Source organism: Moschus berezovskii, chromosome 2 (assembly GCF_049115385.1).
Source record: "Moschus berezovskii isolate FMDL1 chromosome 2, NW_MosBer_1.0, whole genome shotgun sequence".
Lineage (NCBI taxonomy): Eukaryota > Metazoa > Chordata > Mammalia > Artiodactyla > Moschidae > Moschus > Moschus berezovskii.
This window is the reverse complement of record NC_142461.1, coordinates 46,227,554-46,248,737: the sequence shown is the minus strand read 5'-3', so window position 1 is coordinate 46,248,737 and position 21,184 is coordinate 46,227,554. Positions and strand designations below refer to the sequence as shown.

Sequence of the window (21,184 nt, the reverse complement as noted above, 5' to 3'; positions counted from 1 at the left end):
TGATTAATTGAATTTTCCCAAGCCCACTTAAGGAAATGGGCCTCAGAGAAGTGTGTGGGAGTTGCTGGTGGGTGGTCCACCCTGCCCTCCTTGCTAGACCAGTGTCCTCTCCTTCATTTAGTGCCACTCTATAAACATCTGGAGGTCATTAAACATTGTGCATTTGTGCGTGCTAAGTCACTTCAGTTGTGTCCAACATTTTGTGACCCCCATGCACTGTAGACCACCAGGCTCCTCTGTCCATGGGATTCTCCAGGCAAGAGTACTGGAATGGGTTGCCATGCCCTCCTTCAAGGAATCTTTCCAACCCAGGAATGGAATCTGTGTCTCTTATGTCTCCTGCATTGGAGGTGGGTTCTTATCACTAGCGCCACCTGGGAAGACCCCATTAAATATCATCATAACACAATAATGGACCAATGTGGGCCTCCCCAGGCTCACTGAAGCAGGCTCTGTGGGGTGAAGCTGAAGTATCCTTTTGGTTAAAAACTCTCCCAGGTGATGCTAGTGTGCTGCTTGGCTTGAGGACCACTGTGTGAGACTAGGTGTCTCTCCAAAATGAAAGGTAGAACCAAGGAGAAAAAGTAAAAGAAATGAGACTGACATTGATTGAGCGCCTACTACAGGCCAAGTGCTTAATCTTATCTTATCCTCCCAGGCAACTGGAAAAGGGTTCCAACTTTACAGATGAGAAACTACCGAGTCACTTAACTATAGAGGTGAAGTAATTTCCCCCAAATCCCAGAGCTCAGAAGTGGCAGAAAGGAGATGTGTGAGCCCAGGCTGTGTTCATGTTGCTGCACCACACAGCTAAGGCCCACACCTCTGGCCCACACCAAAGACTCAGAAGCCAGGCTTGTGAGAACTCAAGCTTGGAACACATTAACATTTCAGTAGAATGAAACAGCAAGTTATGGGTTTCCAAGGAGAACAATAAGGCAGAGACACCTGGGAGGAAAGAGAAAGATATGATACACCACATGAGAGAAAGAGGCAGAAAGAAAAGCGGCAAAGGGTAAGGAAATACTTACACTACACTCATTGTTCTAATTCTCCCAATAACCCCGTGCAGTAGGAGCTATAATTGTCTCCTTTCTGCAGATGGGGAAACTGAGACCCAGTGAGCAACACCCTCAAGTCACACAGCTGTTAAGTGGCATGTTGGTACTCAGTCACCAAGTTGTGTCCAAATCTTTGTGATCCCACGGACTGCAGCACGCCAGGCTTCCCTGTCCTTCACTATCTCCCAGAGTTTGCTCAAATTCATGTCCATTGAGTCGATGATCTACTCCAACCATCTCATCCTCTGTCGTCCCCCTCTCCTTCTGTCCTCAGTCGTTCCCAGCATCAGGGTCTTTTCCAATGAGTCGGCTCTTCACCTCAGGTGGCCAAATTATTAGGGCTTCAGCTTTAGCCTCAGTCCTTCCAACAAATATTCAGGGTTGATCTCCTTTAGAATTGACTGGTTTGATCTTGTGGCATTAGTGTGGATTCAAAATGCAAGTCAGAGTCCCAACTACATACAGTTTACATTGCCCATCACTTTTCAAAGGACGAGGAAGAAGGAAAAGCCAAGAGGATTTATTTTGTTTAATGCTGAGGCCGGCACATTCCATTCATTATCTTACTATATCCGTAAATTCAACAAATCACTTTGTCTTTGTGAGGTGACCATGACCTCCAACTTGAGGTACAGAAACAGCCTGGCCATAGTGAAAGTGTCTTGCTTAAGGTCTCCATGAACCTGAAGCAGCAGTTTCAAACCCATGCTCAACAAGAATACTAAAGCCAGCAATTGTATTAAAATACTAAACGCCCAAACCCCCAGCACATAGGGCTCGTTGAAGACATAAATAAAACATGGGAAAGCTTTGAACTGGATTTCACTACACTGATTGGAAATTGAGATACGACTGGATTAAGACATATTTTAATTTTGTTTGGCCAGGGAAAACTATCAATAGGCAGCAGAAAGTAGTTTGGAAATGAATGTTCTGAATGAATGCCAGGTATTCTGATCTTTACTGGTTATTTGAATTTGGGCACAATCTTCTGGAGAGAAAGTAAACAGCCAGTACAGACAAGGACTTCCCTTAGTGCCCACCTGGGACTGTGAAATGACAGCAGAGTGGCTCACTTTTCTTTGAGGCGGGGAGGTATCTGTTCTGTTCCATCGCTCAGTCGTGTCCGACTCTATGCGACCCCGTGGACTGTAGCCTACCAGGCTTCTCCATCCACAGGATTCTCCAGGCAAGAATACTGGAGTGGGTTACCGTTTCCTTCTCCAGGGGATCTTCCCAACCCAGGGATCGAACCCGGGTCTCCTGCATTGGAGGCAGATGCTTTAACCTCTGAGCCACCAGGGAGGTATACTTGCTTTATAATGTTGTGTTAAGCCTCCACTGTACAATGAACTGAATCAGCTATTTGTATGCATAGATCTCCTCCATCTTGGACCTCCCTCCTACCTCCAGTCCCCATCCTACCCCTCTAGGTCAGCACAGAGCACTGGGCTGAGTTCCCTGTGCTATACAGCAGCTTCCCACTAGTGATCTGTTTTACACATGGCAGTGCACAGAGGTCAATCCCAGTCTCCCAACTGGCTCACATTTGATTGCATCTGATCTTGAAAACTCAGCTTAAATCATGTTCTTTGATCATGCCTTTCACTCCCCGACTCTTAACACCATAAAGTCCATCTTTAATTGAACTTACTTTTGAAGTTACACAGTAATATGTGATTTTTGTTTAAAAATAAATGTAAGAAAATAAGTATAGAAGTGAATAGGGTAAGCCCCCATTATCATTATTGCAATCAGGTGAGTGGTTTTCCAGGGTTCTTTTCTGTACACTTACAGACACCAATAGGTTGGTATTACCAAAACCACTTTTTGCCCAGCTACATTAGATTCTTTGTTGAATAAACAGTCTTGGTGTATCCCATTCCTATAGGAGTTGGAAGAAGAAAGCTTTTAAAACCAAAATGATTACATTTCAGGCCCAAGGAAGGTATAAAACAAAGATATAATTTTGGATGAGAGTTAAAATACTCTTTTCTCAATTTGGAGGCAGAAATAGGATTGAAGCAGCACCAGCTTGTGTCACTGCAGCCCCTTTTATCACTTAACACGGAGTAAGCATTTAACTAGTATTTCTTGAATGAATACGAAATCATCTCCTTTTACAGATTTCATTTTGGATTAAACAGTGTCAATATAAAAAAAAATAATAGAAAAACATGTGTCCACATGTAAATGTTGTAAGGAGTGCTCCAATGAAAATTAAAAATCTTATTTTCATCCATGTTGGATTATTCAAGCCAGGATTCACTTCCATTTTTACTGTAAGTGACATATAAAATTAGTCCCTTTCCTTTTTACCATTTTTGAGTCTTTGAGACTTTGCCGCCTCACTTGTCACATGAATTTTCTTGGAGGGGAGCAGTTTTGTTTTCTCAAATGAATTATAAGCTTGGTAAGAGTGGGGACGTTTCTCACGATTACCTGTGTGTTCTCCCAGCACTCACACGTGTTCTGCACACACCAGATGTTGAGTATTGTGATTGTATTAGTTTAGTTTGCTAGGAATGCCATAACGAAGTGCCACAAACTGAGTGGCTTAAGCCATGGAAATGTACTGTCTCACACTCTGGAGGCTAGATCTGAAGCTGAGGTGTTGTCAGGATTCCTTCCTTCAAGGCTCTGACAGAAGGATATGCTCAGGCCTCTCTTCTTGGCTTGTAGATGGCTATCTTCTTCTGCCTCTTCATATTGTCTTTGTCTTCCGTCATACATGTCCAGGTCTGTATCCAAAGCTTCCCTTTTTATTTGGACCCTGGTCATATTGAATTAAAGCCCACTCTAATGACCTCATCTTAATTAACTATAACAATCCTATGTCAAAATAAGGCCCAATTCTGAGGTATTTGGGGCTAGGACTTTGGCATATGAATTTGGTAGAAGGACACAGTTCAACCCAGTATAGTGACCATCCACAGAATCATAAAATTTCAGAGGGAGACAAGCCCTTAAGTTCATTTGGTTTGCCCATCTGATGGCTGGATTCTGTATTACCCCAAGCCAAGAGGAGCATTTAGAATTTTGATAGTACTTTTGGCAATAGGATTTTAGGGTTGTTTTTGTCTTTTAACATGTCTGTGTATGTTTTTCAGAATGGTTCCCACTGCCTAAGCCTCAGAGCCTTCAGAATGTCTTCAACAGGTAAGAACCACCTTGGAAAGCTTACCTTTCAGCAGGGCTGAAGGGACATTTCACTCAGCCTCAGTCCACTGAACACCCAGCCCCTGAGCACCTTGATCTGGGGGCCCAAACCCCACGAAGATGCCTCTTGAAGAGGCAGCCACCTGTGAGTCTGTTAGCTTTTCTCTATGAACCATTTTACTTTCAGTGAGTTTGGTCATTAAAATTGTTTTGTGCCCCTCAACCATGCCCGAGGCCCTGAGAATGAGGGAGTTTTGGCCTGTAAGAAAACCTAGTGGGTTTATTATTCTTCGACACAGAGAAACCAAATAACATCATTGAGTGGCTATTGGAAGAGGCAGGCAACGTGATTCATGGAGGTCATGCTTTCCCAGGCCCTCTCTACGCAGTCTCAGCTCAGACCAGGGCAGACTTTTATTACCAGCTTTCAACAAATCCCTAGTTTCTTTAGCAAAGTAAAACAGATAATAGAGACATTCCCGGAATAGTTAGCTAACTAAGCTGTGCCAGGCAACCTCAGGGCTAAGAAGAACTCAGTGTTTTCGGACAATGACCAATTACAATAACCAGTATTATTTGATCTGAGAGTAATTAGCCAAGGCTCTGTTCTTTTTGCTTCAGTGAGGAGGCAAAAAGGGCAGTGAGGAAAACATCAGAGACAGGGGAAAGGAGCTCAAATGTCAAAGAAAAACACACTCTCCCAGGTGGGGAGAAGGGAAAGACATCCCAACTGAACGTTTGAATGCTGTTATTCCCTGAAAATGTGGTAGGGTTTAACCCAGCCAAAGTTTGTTTGATTTTTTTTTTCATAGTTACTGTTCATGTGCTTTTAAAAAGCCTCCATAGAGAGTGAATATCAGAGCACAAAGAGTAAAATAGGTCGGAACACAGAACTGTGGACTAGCAAAGGATCTTTTTTTGGGAGGGACGATTCTCCCCAGGGTATCCCCACGCTCCACTCTTATTTTCAAATGCACTATATCACCTGAAACTCTCCTGTTTGGAGACAGGTTCCAGGGAACTGCTGTTTATCATTTCATCCAAGAAGTGCAAACTTTCTCTTGCTAGCATAGTCAGGCTCCCTAACCCCTAGCTAGAGAAATCTGGACTTTAGTGCTGTCCTGTGGCTCTCTTCCATTTCACCACTGGCTTCCAAAATAATGGTAGCTCCAAACCTGCAGACCATCTTACTACTCTATGATGCTGCTGTTGGCACCGTCACATGGCAGGAAAATCACTGCAAGCCCCTCTCAGTTACCCTACCAGCCCTTCCTTCCAGGCTGAGTGGGACTTGGATTGGCCCAATATCCCTCTGGCTTTTCTGACCATATGCAACACCTCTGCCTTAGCCCAACTGCCTTATCTCAGACTCTGTTTGCTCAGATTCTCAAAGTAAGGAGTAATGTCTAGAGATGTGCTATCTCCTACCGTAACCACTAACCACATGTGAATATTTCAATTTAAATTATTTAAAATTAGATTTAAAAAACTGAGTTACTCTACAGATTGATTGTATAGCATGAGATTATGTCCAATATCTTACAATAAACTATAATGGAGTAAAATCTTCAAAAGAAAACCCCCCAAACTGAATCACAATGCTATACACCTGAAACAAGTGCAATATTGTAAATCAGTTGTACTTCAATTCAAAAAAACAAAATTAGTTGCTCAGTTGCAGTAGCCACATTTGAAGGGCTCACTAGGCACATGTGAGTAGTGGTTGCCATATGAGATGGGGCAGAAATAGACTATTTCCATCATCATGGAGCAGGTGTCACTAGCAGTAGAAGAACTTGACGGCCAATGCAGGAGACACAAGAGACGTGGGTTTGATCTGAGTCAGGAAGATCCCCTGGAGAAGGACATGGCAACCCACTCCAGTATTCTTGCCTGGAGAATCCCATGGACAGAGGAGCCTGGCAGGCTACAGTCCATGGAGTCGCAAAGAGTTGGACATGACAGTGGTCATGTATGGATGTGAGAGTTGGACTGTGAAGAAAGCTGATCGCCGAAGAATTGATGCTTTTGAACTGTGTTGCTGGAGAAGACTCTTGAGAGTCCCTTGGACTGCAAGGAGATCCAACCAGTCCATTCTAAAGGAGATCAGTCTTGGGTGCTAATTGGAAGGACTTATCCGTTCCGTTCCGTTCCGTCGCTCAGTCGTGTCCGACTCTATGCGATCCCGTGGACTGTAGCCTACCAGGCTTCTCCGTCCATGGGATTCTCCAGGCAAGAATACTGGAGTGGGTTACCGTTTCCTTCTCCAGGGGATCTTCCCGACCCAGGGATCGAACCCGGATCTCCCGCATTGGAGGCAGATGCTTTAACCTCTGAGCCACCAGGGAAGCCCTATGCTAAAGCTGAAACTCCAATACTTCGGCCACCTCATGCGACGAGTTGACTGATTGGAAAAGACTCTGATGGTGGGAGGGATTGGGGGCAGGAGGAGAAGGGGACAACAGAGAATGAGATGGCTGGATGGCATCACCGACTCTGTGGACATGAGTTTGAGTGAACTCCGGGAGTTGGTGATGGACAGGGAGGCCTGGCGTGCTGTGATTCATGGGTTCGCAGAGAGTCGGACACGACTGATCGACTGAACTGAACTGAACTGAACTGAAGCTACTTAGTTCATCATCACCGGAAGTTTTGTTAGACAGCACTGGCCTAGATTATCACGGGAGAAAACTCTTGGCTTTGAGAAGGGTTTTGTCGTTGAAAGGGGACTAACGTTAGGAGGGATGCCCTGGTTTGGGCACATATCCAACTCCACCATCCTATAATGAAAATGGACTGGCTAAAAATTTTTTCAGAAGATTTCCCCTGATTCTCCTTTGAGACTGATACTGAGTCCTACTGATTTATACCCGCTTACCCACTCCAGACTCCTATTTTATTGGCCTGAAAACCTGTGCCTAGGCAGGGCACCCGTGATGGAGAAAATATCTGCCAGCCCTTTGGGTTACAATCTCAAACCAGCCTCTACCTCTGGATCCCTTCTCTCCTAACTGGCCTGGAAATTTGCAAGGACTAGGGATTTGCAAATTTCTTCTCTGCCTTAAGTCTGTGAAGCAATTACTCTTGAGTTTGAGGGTAAAGTTCTCTGTTTGCAGAAACAGTTTTATGTCATGGGAATCAGATACCTGAAAGTTTTTATGCAAGTTTTATGCAAAAATTAGGCAAATTCCGAGTCAGGGTCAGGGCTTCCAGCATCACTGCATCATGGTACCTGGGGAGGAAAGGGTATCTGTTGATGGCTTCAGGTTGGTGTGTACATTCAGCATTAAGAAAGCCCATCTGTTTTTGTTTATCTGGGGAGTTGCATGGCAATGCAACTTAGTTCTGAAAGTCAGGCATTAGTTCTGCAGTTAACTGCCTCTCAGAATCAGCAGTTTTCTGTCTTGTGCTTTCCACTTGTAAACCTGTCTGTGGCCTCTAGAGATGGGTGTACTTGAGTGATTGGCACTAGATCAGCAAAGACTTTCAGACTTTGTAAGTAAATAGGAAGCGTGAAGACCCACCAGGCTTGGAGGGTCAGCCCCTGCCACCCTCCATGGCTTCATACAAGCCCCTCTTCTCTTTATCCCAGGCCCACCAGCTGGCCTTTCTTTCTTTAAAATCACTTTTCTCCCTCTCACCCTGGGGGTCTGCAACACCTGCCCCTCCCCCGCCCCAGATCCTCAGTTCTCAGCCCAAATGCTGCTTCCTCAGGAGAGTCTTCCCTGACCCCCTCCTAAGTCAAGTATCTGGACCTTCTTCTTCACAGTTGTGTTTATGCTTCTGTATAACCATTTAATTAGTGTCTGATTCCTCTCCTCTAGATTAAGCTGCCAGAAGATAGCATTCCTGTATCTCCCAGATCCAACCACCTACATAGTAGTTGCTCAACTAATGGATTTGCTCTACTCCAAATTTATAATTCAGCATAAGGTCAACTTGAGGATTTTTCCTTACTGTAATTTGGGTATTTAATTATCTTTCTTGCTTATGCTCTATCTCAGGGGAAACAAATAGAGCTTCTTAGAGAAAGCCCTGGGAGCTGAGCTTCAAAATCACTGTAAACAAGCCTTTTTTTTCTACTCATGTTTCACTTTCCAGGATCTCTTCTCTCCTTCCTCCCATTCCAGAATTCTGTGCTCACCACCCTTGGAGCCTATTTCCAACTGGGCTTTTCTGCTTGCAAGGGGCTGCTGTATCCCTCAAAGAAAGAATCCTTAATTATATATTTCTGTTTCTATAATTACAATTTCCAGATCTTTTATGTATATAGGGTACCCAGAGCCATGGTGGAGGGGGTGAGCTGGGGGCTGAATGATGGAATGCTGAAGTTTTCCCTTCATCTTAGTCACAGGACAGGTAGCAGTTTCAGTGCAGGGGTTATTTTTCCATTGCCATTAACATTACTAGTCCCAGGAAAATTCTATTTGAAATTTTTCTAGCCATCTCCTTTTCTTTACTTTTCTTCTTTCCCCCTTGACTTTTCAGAAATGAGGCCTCTGGAGAAATTCTGTCTCTCTCACTTTTCCAGGCTGGGAAGGGCTCCCGAAGCTGAAGATCTGGCCTCCCAAATGCTGAAGGGCTTTCCGAGAGACCGTGTCTCAGCCCAGGAAGCACTGGTTCACAATTATTTCAGTGTCCTGCCGGCTCAGCTGCACCAGCTTCCAGACGGTGAGTGAAGGAGTGTGTGTGTGTGTGTTGGGGGGCGGGGCGGGGGGTATATATGGACACACATAAGTCTTGGTGTCTGTTTTCTTGAAGCACTGAAGAATCATAGAATTTGCAACCAGAAACATACTTAGAGCTGGGAAAAGCAAGATGGGACAAAATCTTGCCCAAGTTTTGTTTGTGGTTTTCTAAAACTCCAAAGTTGAGGGTTGAGATGACATAGGCCTCCTTGTAACCATCCAAACATTTCCCCTATACACACACTTAGAAAGTAGAAGAGATGAAAGTTGCCTTTGAGTTTGCTTTTGCTAGCATCTGCCAGGAGAAGCCAAACCAAAGTTTCTAACAACCCCCTTTTCTCTTTCCGTTGAGTAAGATGATAGGTGACATGGATACATCAGGAGAGGAGAGCTGGGCCTGTCTTGATTGGTAATCTGATGCTGCCCAAGGAAGTGCGGGTGGGGCATGGGGAGAGGGGAGCATCCTCCCAGCCTGGACGCACACACGGGAAGCACAAATTACTCTGAAATCAGCCTTGCTGCCTGGGCCTGAAGTCATCCTCCAAATCTGCAGACTGCTGAGGGGTCATGTGGCTGGAGTGCTCCTCATGTTTCTCAGAATGTGGCAAGGAAGTGCTGTGTGGAGGTTGTGGGTACTGCAACCATGGCCCTGGCTGCTTGCCTGGGCCCCTCCTTAGGTGGGGTTGCTTTCAAAACACCCACCATTCAAGTGAAAACAGTTTTTAGAAGTCCTGAGCCAGAGAAAAGAAAGCTAAGGAAGGTTGTAGGGGCTCTGACTGAGAGGAGGAACTGGGATGGGGTGTAGTCAGGAACGCCTGTCCGAGAGGCTCAGATGCAGGGTCTGACCCATGTCTCCAGGATTTGCAGGCACAGCTCCACAGTACCTGGGATGTGATTTTGCATTCATCCAAAGCTTTTAATTTGGGGTTTCTCGAGGTATTTTATTATTAAAGTGAGTCATTTAGGATCTCCAAAAATAACCATAATCATACAACCGGGGTTAATGTCATACTTAACCCTGTAAGAAGAGTCGGTCATCAGTATTTATTAAGTTGCCGTTAAGTGTCAAGAACATATTAAGTGCTATAAAATTTGAGGGAAAAAGGAGGCTTGTCCTTGACCTCAAGGAGCCTATGAAGTGGGAGGAAAAGAGGGTGAGGAAGAGGAAACAGGACACCCTCGTACACATATTAGCACAAATCATATCTAAACAGTTAAAGTCTGTGAATAATCAGCTACAGATGTTCAGAGAATATGTGTGCACTGAAGGCAGTCCTTGGAGGAACCGCTGTAGAATAACTCCAGTAAGACAGATGAGACTGGAGGTTACTCCGGAGAGGAATTTGGAAGGAGGGGAGAGACACGGCTTGGCATATGGGTAGACTAAGAGACATTCCAGGCGACTTAACAATTCTTACTCCCTTCTTGGTACCTCCTCCCAAGCTTTGTCCCCATCCCCCACTCCCATCTCAATACCCTTTTCCCAGTCTGAGCCCCAGGATACCCACTTCTCAGCCTTCTCCTCTTGAGACTGGGACTTTTCTAACTCCCACTTCATGCAAATATACACACTGGGGGTGTGCACACACACATTCACACCCCTTCTCTCCACTTAACAACATATCTCCCATGGAGAGACATATATAAATAAGTATAAATTAATCCTCCTCCAGGATTTATTATTCTAGGTCCTGAGAACTACTGAGGACCTTCAGAGTTTTCTGGGTACCAGCTTCTCCTTTAGAGTAATTAGCAGGAAACAGTCACTGTGCCAACGGGATGTGTTTGTTAGAAACTCGGGTTCTGATTGTTCCTGGTCATCTGAAGCCAAGCCACCAACAGAGGGGCTCCATTGTACGTGTGTGTGCCTGTGTGTGCATACACACGTGGGCACAGGAGAGGGACCCATCTGTATTCCTTCTCTGTTCACCCAGCCACAGAGCCCAAATCTACTTTGACACTTTTAGAAAAATGAAAAGATGGAATCTTGCAGGAGCCTGCCTGCACTGAGGGGGGAGATGAGGAGTGCTCACAGCAGGAGGGAAGTTGACTTTTCTTTATACATATAGGGGTTTTTCCATGCAGAGTTTAAATTATGCCTGATAAAAGGAGTTTCGTGGATGTTTCAGTTCTTTCAAATTCTCCTGGCTTCCTCCCAATTAAATGAGGTTTGTCAAAGCCACAGGGCTCTGCTGCTGCTGCCTCGGCCGACAAGCACTTCCTGCAGCGACATCTCGAATCCCCAAGGGAGAAGATGAAAGGGCCAGCGCCAAGAGACAGGGGAAGGGGAGCAGATTGTGTGTGTGCATGTGTGTGTGTGTGTGCATGCGTGCGCGCACTTGGGGGGGCGGTGTGCAGAAACAGGTTTAGATACAGATTGACAGATAGAACGTGGACAAGATGATGGGGAAAGCACAACTACCAGGGAAACCGGAAAGAAAACCAGAGGAAGAGAGAGCAGCGCTGAGGCCGGTTTGGGCACCTTGAGAACGGTGGCCGTCACCACGGGTGACATGATGTCACCATGTCTTCTAAGGGTGCCCTATCTTGGCCTGGCACTGCCAGTGTACGTTTTCATTGTTCGTGGCAGTGAGCCTTTATTAAGAGCCTCCTTTGCAGATAGGGTGCACCAACGGGTCCTCTCAGTTCCCAACCTTCAGGGACCCAGAGTCTCCATCCCAGGGGCAGGCTGCTCCAGGTGTAAGGACTGTGCAAAAGTCAGATGTGCTCTTGTGAGTGCTTTGTAAAGAGAGTTTCCCTGCTATAATTATGCAAGAAATTTTGCTCTCTGGTGGCAATATGGAATCACTTAGTAGGTTATATTTGTATCATTTTATTATTCTGGCTTTATTCCGGTTGCAGGATAACAAAGTTGTCACTTTAAAATATATTCTGTTTCGCCTTTGATCTGGGAGATGCCAGCTCTTATTGTCTGTCCTCTGACGAAGACAATTTAAGCATGAAGCCTGAGTCTGGGAACTGTGAGAAGAGTGGAAGGACAGCCTACATCCCAGCAAAAGCGTGGCACACAAATCCACCCTCCAAACGCCAGGGCTGTTCCTATCCATCCATGTGGGTTTTCCTGAAGCTGAGAGGTCCCAAATACCACTGTCCCGAGGCTGTGGCAGTAAGCATATGGCCAGAAGAAATCGATGGGGAAAGAGTCACTTGCCACAAAAATCCAGGAATTCTAGGCTTAGTTCCCCTTCGGAGAGCATTCTTAAGTGGAAAAGCGTGATTACTAGAATGGCAAGCATGTGGAAATTTCTGCCAAGCGCTGACATCCTCCCTTATTGACTCTTGAACACCTGAAGAAACATTTGTGGAAGGAGAAATTATTGCTAGTCTCTCTCAAAACACACCCAACAGCAAGCTAATTGCTTTTGCAGATGGCTGGGGAGACGGTCTACCCACACAGCCATCGGCTTATGGCCACACTTGTGGTCCTCACAGCTGAGCCAGCAGTGCAGGATGTCAGCTGGGGCAGCTAGGACCTAAAATTAGGCCCTTGGCAACCCTCTAATCTTAGCTGCAGGTTCAGCTTCTTCGTTTAATTCCCTTTGCCCTCAGCATGAACTTGGGCTCTGGGAAAAGAACGCTGCTTAATGATTTGAAAGTGAGGGGAGTAGAAAATCATTAAGGTGCCCCTTCTAGAAACTGACTCCACTCAGTTCTTGCCAGGCTTCCAAATGTTACCCTTGGAAAGTTAAGACTAATTTTGGAACGGGGCCATTTGGAACCACAGACACTGATCCAGAAAAGTTTTTTTTTTTTTTTTTTTATCTCGGGCAGTAAATGCCACGTGATTTAAGAGTCTGGTGCTTAAGCCATGGTCCTTGATCGTCAGAACATCAAAGGCTGTCTCTTTCTGTGGGTTGGTCCCATTTTGCTTTCCAAATCCCAGGCTTGAGCCTCTCCCATTCCTTCCTGGACTAAATCCCCCTTCTTCTTTAAAACAGGTTTCAGCATCTTAAAAAAAATTAAAACTTAAAAGCTTGCAACTGTTTCACAAGTAATTTTTCAAAAACAATTTACCAAAGTCCTTTTTGTCATGACATACTTTGGTACCTGTAGGCATGGCATTGACCTCTATACTGGAGAAGGAAATGGCAACCCACTCCAGTATTCTTGCCTCGAGAATTCCGTGGACAGAGGAGCCTGGCAGACTACAGTCCATGGGGTCTCAATCACTCTACTATCTATACTCTGGTAATTCATCAGCAGGCCTTATTCATTTTGCCCCCTTAAAATCTGAGAAATTTTTTGTTTTGCTCCAATAAAAGAACTTCCAGCCTTTTAATAATATCTCCTTAATATATTTGAAGGTTCCTCAATATCACATTACAAAGCTGGGTTCCCTTGACCTCTCCTTCCATATACACAAACCCCCAATATAGATTCTGTTTCTTTTACCTTTCAATTATTTTGTTTCATTATTATTCTGAACCTGTTCCAACTATTCTGCTTATCTCTGAGACTATGAACCCACCATATGCTCAGGTTTCTAACAGAGTGGGAGAATTATTTTCCAGTTCATTCATGGAAGATTTCTTGAGGATCTGTTAGATATGAGGGGCTTCTCTGGTGGCTCGGTGGTAAAGAATCCACCTGCTAATATAGGACACGTAAGAGACTCGGTTTCAATCCTTGAGTCGGGAAGATACCCTGGAGAAGGAAATGGCAACCCACTCTAGTATTCTTGTCTGAAAAATCCCATGGACAGAAGAGCCTGGCAGGTTACAGACCATGCAGTTGCAAAGAGTCGTACAAGACTGAACAACTAGATAGGAGATTGAAGGACACAAAAATGAATTAGTCTTAGACTCTGTCCTCAAAGAGCTTACAGTCCTTAAGGAAATGAGACAAGAAGATAAACAGCCATAGACCAAGTGTGAAGTGCTCTGGGAGTTCAAAGAAAGTGAGATTAAACTCCAGCTGTAGGGGCCCAGGATGGGTTTGTGAGGTCTTGAAAGATGATAAAGTGAAAGTCGCTCAGTTGGGTCCAACTCTTTGTGACCTTGTGAACTATACAGTCCATGGAATTCTCTAGGCCAGAATACTGGAGTGGGTAGCCTATCCTTCGGAGTAGGCAATGGCAAGCCACTCCAGTACTCTTGCCTAGAAAATCCCATGGATGGAGGAGCCTGGAAGGCTGCAGTCCGTGAGGTCGCTAAGGGTTGGACATAACTAAGCGACTTAACTTTCACTTTTCACTTTCACACATTGGAGAAGGAAATGGCAACCCACTCCAGTGTTCTTGCCTGGAGAATCCCAGGGATGGGGGAGCCTGGTGGGCTTCCGTCTATGGGGTCACACAGAGTCGGACACGACTGAAGTGACTTAGCAGCAGCAGCAGCCTATCCTTTCTCCTGGGGATCTTCCCAACCCAGGAATCAAACTGGGATCTCCTGTATTGCAGGCAGATTCTTTACCAACTGAGGATCAGGGAAGCCCTGAAAGATGATGGGGAGGAAGGATATCCAGGGAAAGGAAAGTCATCCTCCTCTGAATGCCATCTAATGTCATCCAAAGGTGTCTTCTTTGTTATAATACTGCAATCCTGACTCATATTCCATCCTAAGTTTTACTCTTTGTCATTATATGCCTTCTTGCAATGGCATTCAATTTAAACATTCTTTAACATGTACCAGAAAAGCTTAGTTTAACTGTTTGTGTGCTAATGATATCAAATCTTACTCTGTTTATTGCTTTTATTGTCTAGTCTAGTCAAAGTTTAACCAGAATATTTTGTCATTCCACAGGTCAGGTTTGGTGGGGAAGGGAGATTCCAAGCCAAGTCTCTCAATCCTATTGTTTCTAGGAGTTTGTAATTTAACTCAGACCACTTTGTCTACTTTTTAAATCATCCACTAATCAGTACTTAAGAAGCAAGTTAGAAAGTATCCTCTATAACACACTTCTTCACCTTCTATGCTCAGTGTTGTCCCCAGCCCATTTTAATACACTAGAATACAAGTTGTTGGGTTGTGATTTGGCTTATGTGTTGTGTAGAATTGCCTTGGTAGGAAAAGTCTGATTTAACCAAGTTCCTCAGCTCTACCAAGCTCTTAAGTTGGTTAAATTTGTTAGCATCATGAACTGAATCTCCAAATAAAGATAAATGCTTCAGGAAGGAGTTAGAGACCATTTGACAAGAAAAGGATCTTGGGACTCACTGTTCCATATCTTCATTATATGGATGAGTCCCTAACACCTGTAGAAGAAGAATAGTGTCTGCTATTTTTGCACATCTATGTGTTTTACATAAATTCTCATTCAGTATAGATAGTAACTGGCAAGGATTGAGCTGTTTTCCTAGTATTACATATTAAAAAATTGGGGCCAATTACTCAAAGTTATACATCTAGTAAGTAAGTGGGAGAGGTGAGATTTGACTGTAGGTCACACTCCCAAGCTACTCTCTTCCACTCCTCATCCTAAGGAAGATGTCACATGCACCCAGGTAACATATTTAATATCTCACAACTAAGAGGACTCAATCTTATCTTTAATAAAGACTCAAACCCCTGATCTCTTCCTTAATCTTTAATGTCATCTTGTCTTTGTTAGGGTTTTGTTTTGTTGGGGTTTTTTTTTTTGAGGGGGGAGTAACACAGTCATCCTTGGGTTTTAAGATTTCTTAATCAGTGGTGGTTATTATTTTTTCCTTACTGTTACTTATTCGGAGAAGGCAATGGCAACACAGTACTCTTGCCTGGAAAATCCCATAGACGGCGGAGCCTCGTAGGCTGCAGTCCGTGGGGTCGCCAAGAGTCAGACACAACTAAGGGACTTCACTTTCACTTTTCACTTTCATGCCTTGGAGAAGGAAATGGCAACCCACTCCAGTGTTCTTGCCTGGAGAATCCCAGGGATGGGGCAGCCTGGTGGGCTGCCGTCTCTGGGGTCGCACAGAGTCAGACACAACTGAAACGACTTAGCAGCAGCATTACTTACTCAGTTTTGTCAGAAAAATATCAGGAATCCAACGGAAAATTGGACAAACATATAAAATAGCAAATTACACAAAAGAAATGAAAAGAGCACACCAACACATGGGATAAATAGGCAGTCTAACTAGTGATTAAATAAATACAAGTAACTGTTAAAGTAGTTGTTTTTCCCTTCAGTTTAATGACTCCCTGTGCTGTGGAGGTTGTAGTAAGATGGTTCTCTGCAGACGGTGGATTTAGTTGGGGCAACCTTTGCAAAGCATTTTGCCATACCTATCAGAAGTCATAAAAATAACATTCAACCTTATACTTAGGTTCCTGGAAATCATCCAAAGAAACAATTGAACAGGGGGTAGAAAAAAACCCTAGATGCATAAAAATGTTCATTGCAGTGTTGTCTATAATTTTTTTCAAATAAAGAAACTAAATATTCAACAGAAGAACTGGTTGGATAGATATTATTATATTGACTCAGCATACAGTACTATGTAACCATTTTAAATGGTAATTCGCAGGAGTGTGGGGTAGTATGGAAATGTTCATGCTATGACACAAGCTAAAAGAAAGTAGGATACAAAATTGCATATTATAATGCACCAGTGAAAATGTATTATGCATATCAACAAAACTGGAATGTAGAGTACAAAAATAAAAATGCTCTTCTAGTTAAAGGGAATGGTGGGTAATTTTTTCCTTTTTCTAGTTTTCTTTCATGTAGATGTTATATTCCCTTTAGTGTTTAAAGGAATGAGGTAAGACAAATGGTACAGGGAGTTCAAACTCTGAATTGAGAGTTAAAGAACCTAAGTTTCTTCTTTTCTCCTGCAGCAACACATGCATTATTGCCCTTCATAAACCTCAGTTTCTCAGTCTGCACAATGGGTTAACATTAGTTTCCTGTACCCCAGATTGACAGAATGTTTATTTTATACAGCTTTTAACTCACTGAATTCAAGAGTTCAATGTAAATGTGGTCCTGGGAGAATGAGAGGAGGGAGGGAGAGGAAAAGATAAATAGGCACTAATTAATTTTAAAAGGAAAGATCATCTGCTTTAATCGGAAATGCATATGTGCTGTGCCCCTAGTCAGAGTTTTAAGTGCACTCCGTGTTAGTTAGCAACTTCAATTTAAAGTACTGTGTGATCCTTTGGGCTTTGAAGATATGAAGCCTATATACATACACATGAGCTAAAATTACCGCGCAGTCACGGAGGCTGTGTGCACTCTGAATAATTAAATGCACTGAGCAACTCCAGCTGATGGACTGATGATGTTCAAAGCAGCACACAAACCACGTGACAAGGGAAATTACAAGACATTTAGAAGTGATGGTTTAATTTCCAAGCTTTCTTTTCTACTTGTGCTTTCTCTTTCAGCCATTACAGGCTAGCAGAAGAGATGTGATTATCTTGTTTCCTGTGAAAGGTTGTTTAGCCCTTCAGTCCCATTAAGTCACTCTCTGCACTCCAGTGCACTGAGACTCCACCAGGTTATCAGCCCAGGAAGAGTAAATGGAGACACCGGGATCAGATTTCTAAAGGAAGGAAAGTTAAAGCAAAGTTTGAAAGTGGTGACAGCCAACAGCCAGGAGCTTAGAACTCAATTAGACAGAAAGACAACTATCTCATTATCTCATTCCAAAATGATCTAAATACATAAGAATCTAAAAGGTTTAAATAAACGTGTCCTACTGACTGTCTAGATGACTGAATCTCCCTTCTCAAAAAATTTTTAAACACTCACTTTTGTATTTATTTATTCTAAGCGCAAAGCAGCTGCGATAATTATGCTGTCAGATTCAGTAAGCTAATGAGCAGTCAGCGAATGGAAGGTTTTGCGTTTGTGAGATTGCTGCAGGAGAGCCACTCAGCTGCTTTTTTCTGTCTTTCTTTTTTTCGTCCCTCTTGTCTTCTTTTTCTTTTTCTATGAGTTGGGAAGGAGAGTCGGGCAGTCCATGGCCAAATTGGAATCCCTTTGGTTAACTGGTTGCTTTCCCAGCACTGTTCTGCCGCACGTGTTTCCCGCCACCCCCGCCCCATCTCTCCCCGCCTCTGTCATCCTCCTTCCCGCCTCCTCCCTCCCTCCATCTCGCTCTTCCTCTGTCTCCCTCCCATCCCTCTTTTTCTGCTCTCTCTCCCCCATCTCCCTCATTGCTGCTTCAGAACTGTTGCTTTTAAGGGACATGTTTCATGTCACTGTCCTCAAGGCAAGAGGATGTATCTCCCTGAGGGAAGTTCCCAAAATGGTTTGGAGTTGAGCCAATTTGAGAGTTATCTGTAAAGTTTAATATGCACTGCTTATTTGAACTGTTTATGCCTCAACAGGAGCTAAAAAGAAAGTAGAATACAAAATTGCGCATTAAAATGTGCCTGGGAAAATACATTATGCATATCAACAAGACTTGAGGCCTCCCCTTTCCAGTCTGGCAAATATGTAATTCCAAACCCTAGGAGTCAGTGTTTACCCCAGGCAGCCAAGGCAGAGGAGGCATTGCAGGTTTATTTTTCCCCTTTTGGTGTGAGGCGCTTCCAGCAAACAATATTGATGCATTTCATGCTTGTGGTGCACCAAAGCTGGGGCTTCTCTTTTTGTGAAATTGTGCAGTATTTAGAGCAACTGGTTTGTGCAGCTTGTGAGCCTTGAAAAAGTGGTGCCCAGGTAGAAAGATGTCCTGAGCAGGTTTTATCGACATGCTTTTGTGACAAGGCAGCTGTCGTCCCTGGATGTTTTTCTCAGATGGTATCTGTGCGGATGCTACTAGCTAATAACAGTGGCTAGTTAACTAGTTAATAACTAGTTAAAAACAGTGGCTGCTAGTTATTAAAAATATGGTGTGGGACTTACTTGGTGGTCCAGTGATTAAGACTCCATGCTTCCACTGCAGGGAGCCCAGGTTTCATTCCTGGTCAGGGAGCTAAGATGCCATAAGCAGCAAGGAATAGCACGTGTATCTTATTTCACTACTCTGGAAACCCCAATAAAAAGTATAATAAAGGAATTTAATTAAATTAATTATATATATATAAGTGGGCTTCCCAGGTGGGCCTGGTGGTAAAGAACCCACCTGCCAATGCAGAAAGATACAGGAGACATGTGTTCAATCCCTGGGTTGGGAAGACTCCCTGGAGGAGGGCATGAGAACCCACTCCAATATTCATGCCTAGAAAATCCCATAGATGGAGGAGCCTCGTGGGCTACAGTACTTAGGGTCACAAAGAGCTGGACATGACTGAAGTGACTTAGTGTACACACACACACACATATAATATCAGAACAACCCAAGATGTTTGGCATATATTATCTTCTTTAAACTTACAGCAATCTGCCCAGAAGTTTTATTATCCCCGTTTTGCATGTGAGCCCCTTAAAATGTTAACTTTTAGAGAACTTGGCCCAAATCTTTAGCATAATAAGCACCCAGGAATCATACCCATTTAACAAACAAATAATACCCCTTTAACCCATTGATAAAAATGCAAACCGCCCACATTCTGAGCTAACCAAATGTGTAATATACATATATTCTGCCCCCCATTTTTTAATTTACAAAAGTTGCACTTTAGTCTATTTAAATAGATTGCCACATGAATGTAATGTAACAGAAATTTGAAACTTTCCAAAGTGTATCTGACTTGGCACTAGGCTCGCTGCCTGTTGTCACTGGGACTCCTCGGCTTGATTTTGACCCTTGTGGTCAGTGTGTGTGCGTGTGCCTCACAGTTCTACTCCTGTTTTTACCACCTTCAACACCAAGCCTAGTGCCTTATTCAAATGTTCATTTGGTAAATATGCATTGAAATGAACTGAATCAAACAGAAGGCACTTAACAGCTATTCAGTAAAGTGAGTTATCCGTGAGTCAGTGTAAGTTACTGGTGGATAAATCCAGCTCACATTTTTGACGTCTCTTTGGGTGACAAATATTACAACAGACATAAAAAAACACACTGTGAAAGATCCCAGGAAATAATATGTTGGTGCTTTTCTCTTTTGTTCCCTACAGAGGAATCGTTGTTTACAGTTTCAGGAGTGAGGCTGAAACCAGAAATGTGTGACCTTTTGGCCTCCTACCAGAAAGGTCACCACCCAGCCGGGTTTAGCAAATGCTGGTAAAAAGAAAGGGTGAGATTACCAAGATCTTCCAGGTAAGTGGTTCCAACAGTGTGGGTCCTTATGGATGGAACTGAAAGTTATTCACTCTCCAGTGAAGACCTGGTTCCTGGGTTCAGAGGCCTCTGTCCTGTGCCTGGCTCTTCATTCTCACTCTGGGCACAGAGGCCTAGGCTCCACAGGCTGTGAGAGGAGGTGGCATCAGCGTGCATCAGCTCCCCCTCCCAGGGGAGGGACATGACTCCTAAGATGACCCTTACATGTCATTGTAAGGCCTTGAGCTGATGCACTGGAATACAGGACTCCATTGGTGTGTTAAGTTCCCTTAACTATGTAATTCTCACTGTCAGCTGACAAGACAAAAATCAGAGGTCAGGGTGACCAGCTGTCCCCATTTGCTAGAGACCAAGGGGTGCCACAAGATGTGGGATGTTCAGTGCTAAAATTGACACAGTCCTGGATTAGCCAGGATGGTTGGTCACCATAGCAGTGCAAATTACCACCTGGCTTGCCCCCCAGGTGCCAGAGAAGACCTGATTCAGAGTCTAGCCCCACCTAGGAGGTAGTTTTGGAGGATTGTGAAAAGCCAGTCATCACCACTACAGGCTTTTGCACCATTGGTCACAGAGTATCCTCTCCAGGGTGCACTCTGGGAACCACCAGGACCCGATGGTCCTGGGAGACAGGAACCATCCACAAATGTCACAGACTTGGCTGCTCTCAGGAGTCTCCTCCATCAGCCCAGGGCAGCCCAGGCTTCTAAGGCAATCCTGAGGGAGAAGGGTGCTGTGGAGGTTTTTCCCAAAGCTTCCATACCCTAGAGTTCTGCTGGCAGGCACAGGAAGCCAGGAGGGACAACTCCTAAAGCCACCATAGTCCAGACATTTGTAGAACTTCTAAGAGCATTTCCATGGTGAGTAAAGGGGACAGTAATCCAGACAGAGGAATCAAGGTGAGACCCATGCACAGAGCCAGCCATCCCTGTAGGTGACTCTGACTATATCCCAGACCGCAAACAAGCCTAAGGTTTGATCATACATCAGGCAACTACAGCTTGTCATGCTTCCCAACAGAACTTTTGGGGTCTAGATGGCAATGACTGGCATGCTCCCTGCACCACCCTCGCCCCAACGTCATTCACATAGCAGGATTCAGTTCTTTGCCAGTTTCTCTGTTGAAGACATATACACATCAAGAATGTCTGCCTTTCGGA

The 21,184-nt window shown here is 44.2% G+C and overlaps 1 protein-coding gene across 2 annotated transcripts in view; it reads left to right on the top strand.

Annotated features, from left to right (window-relative positions):
• Positions 1–19,974, top strand: part of CDK15 (cyclin dependent kinase 15) — an 85,288-nt gene extending 65,314 nt beyond the window's left edge. Inside the window, exons 11-13 of one of the 2 annotated variants that reach the window (XM_088828329.1) lie at positions 4,172–4,220; positions 8,752–8,891; positions 19,883–19,974. In XM_088828329.1, the coding sequence (XP_088684455.1) occupies positions 4,172–4,220; positions 8,752–8,891; positions 19,883–19,974 (281 nt within the window). Of the gene's footprint in view, positions 1–4,171; positions 4,221–8,751; positions 8,892–19,864 lie in introns of both variants that reach the window. The other variant, XM_055398111.2, reaches the window with a different exon arrangement.
• Positions 19,975–21,184: the final 1,210 nt, after the last annotated feature.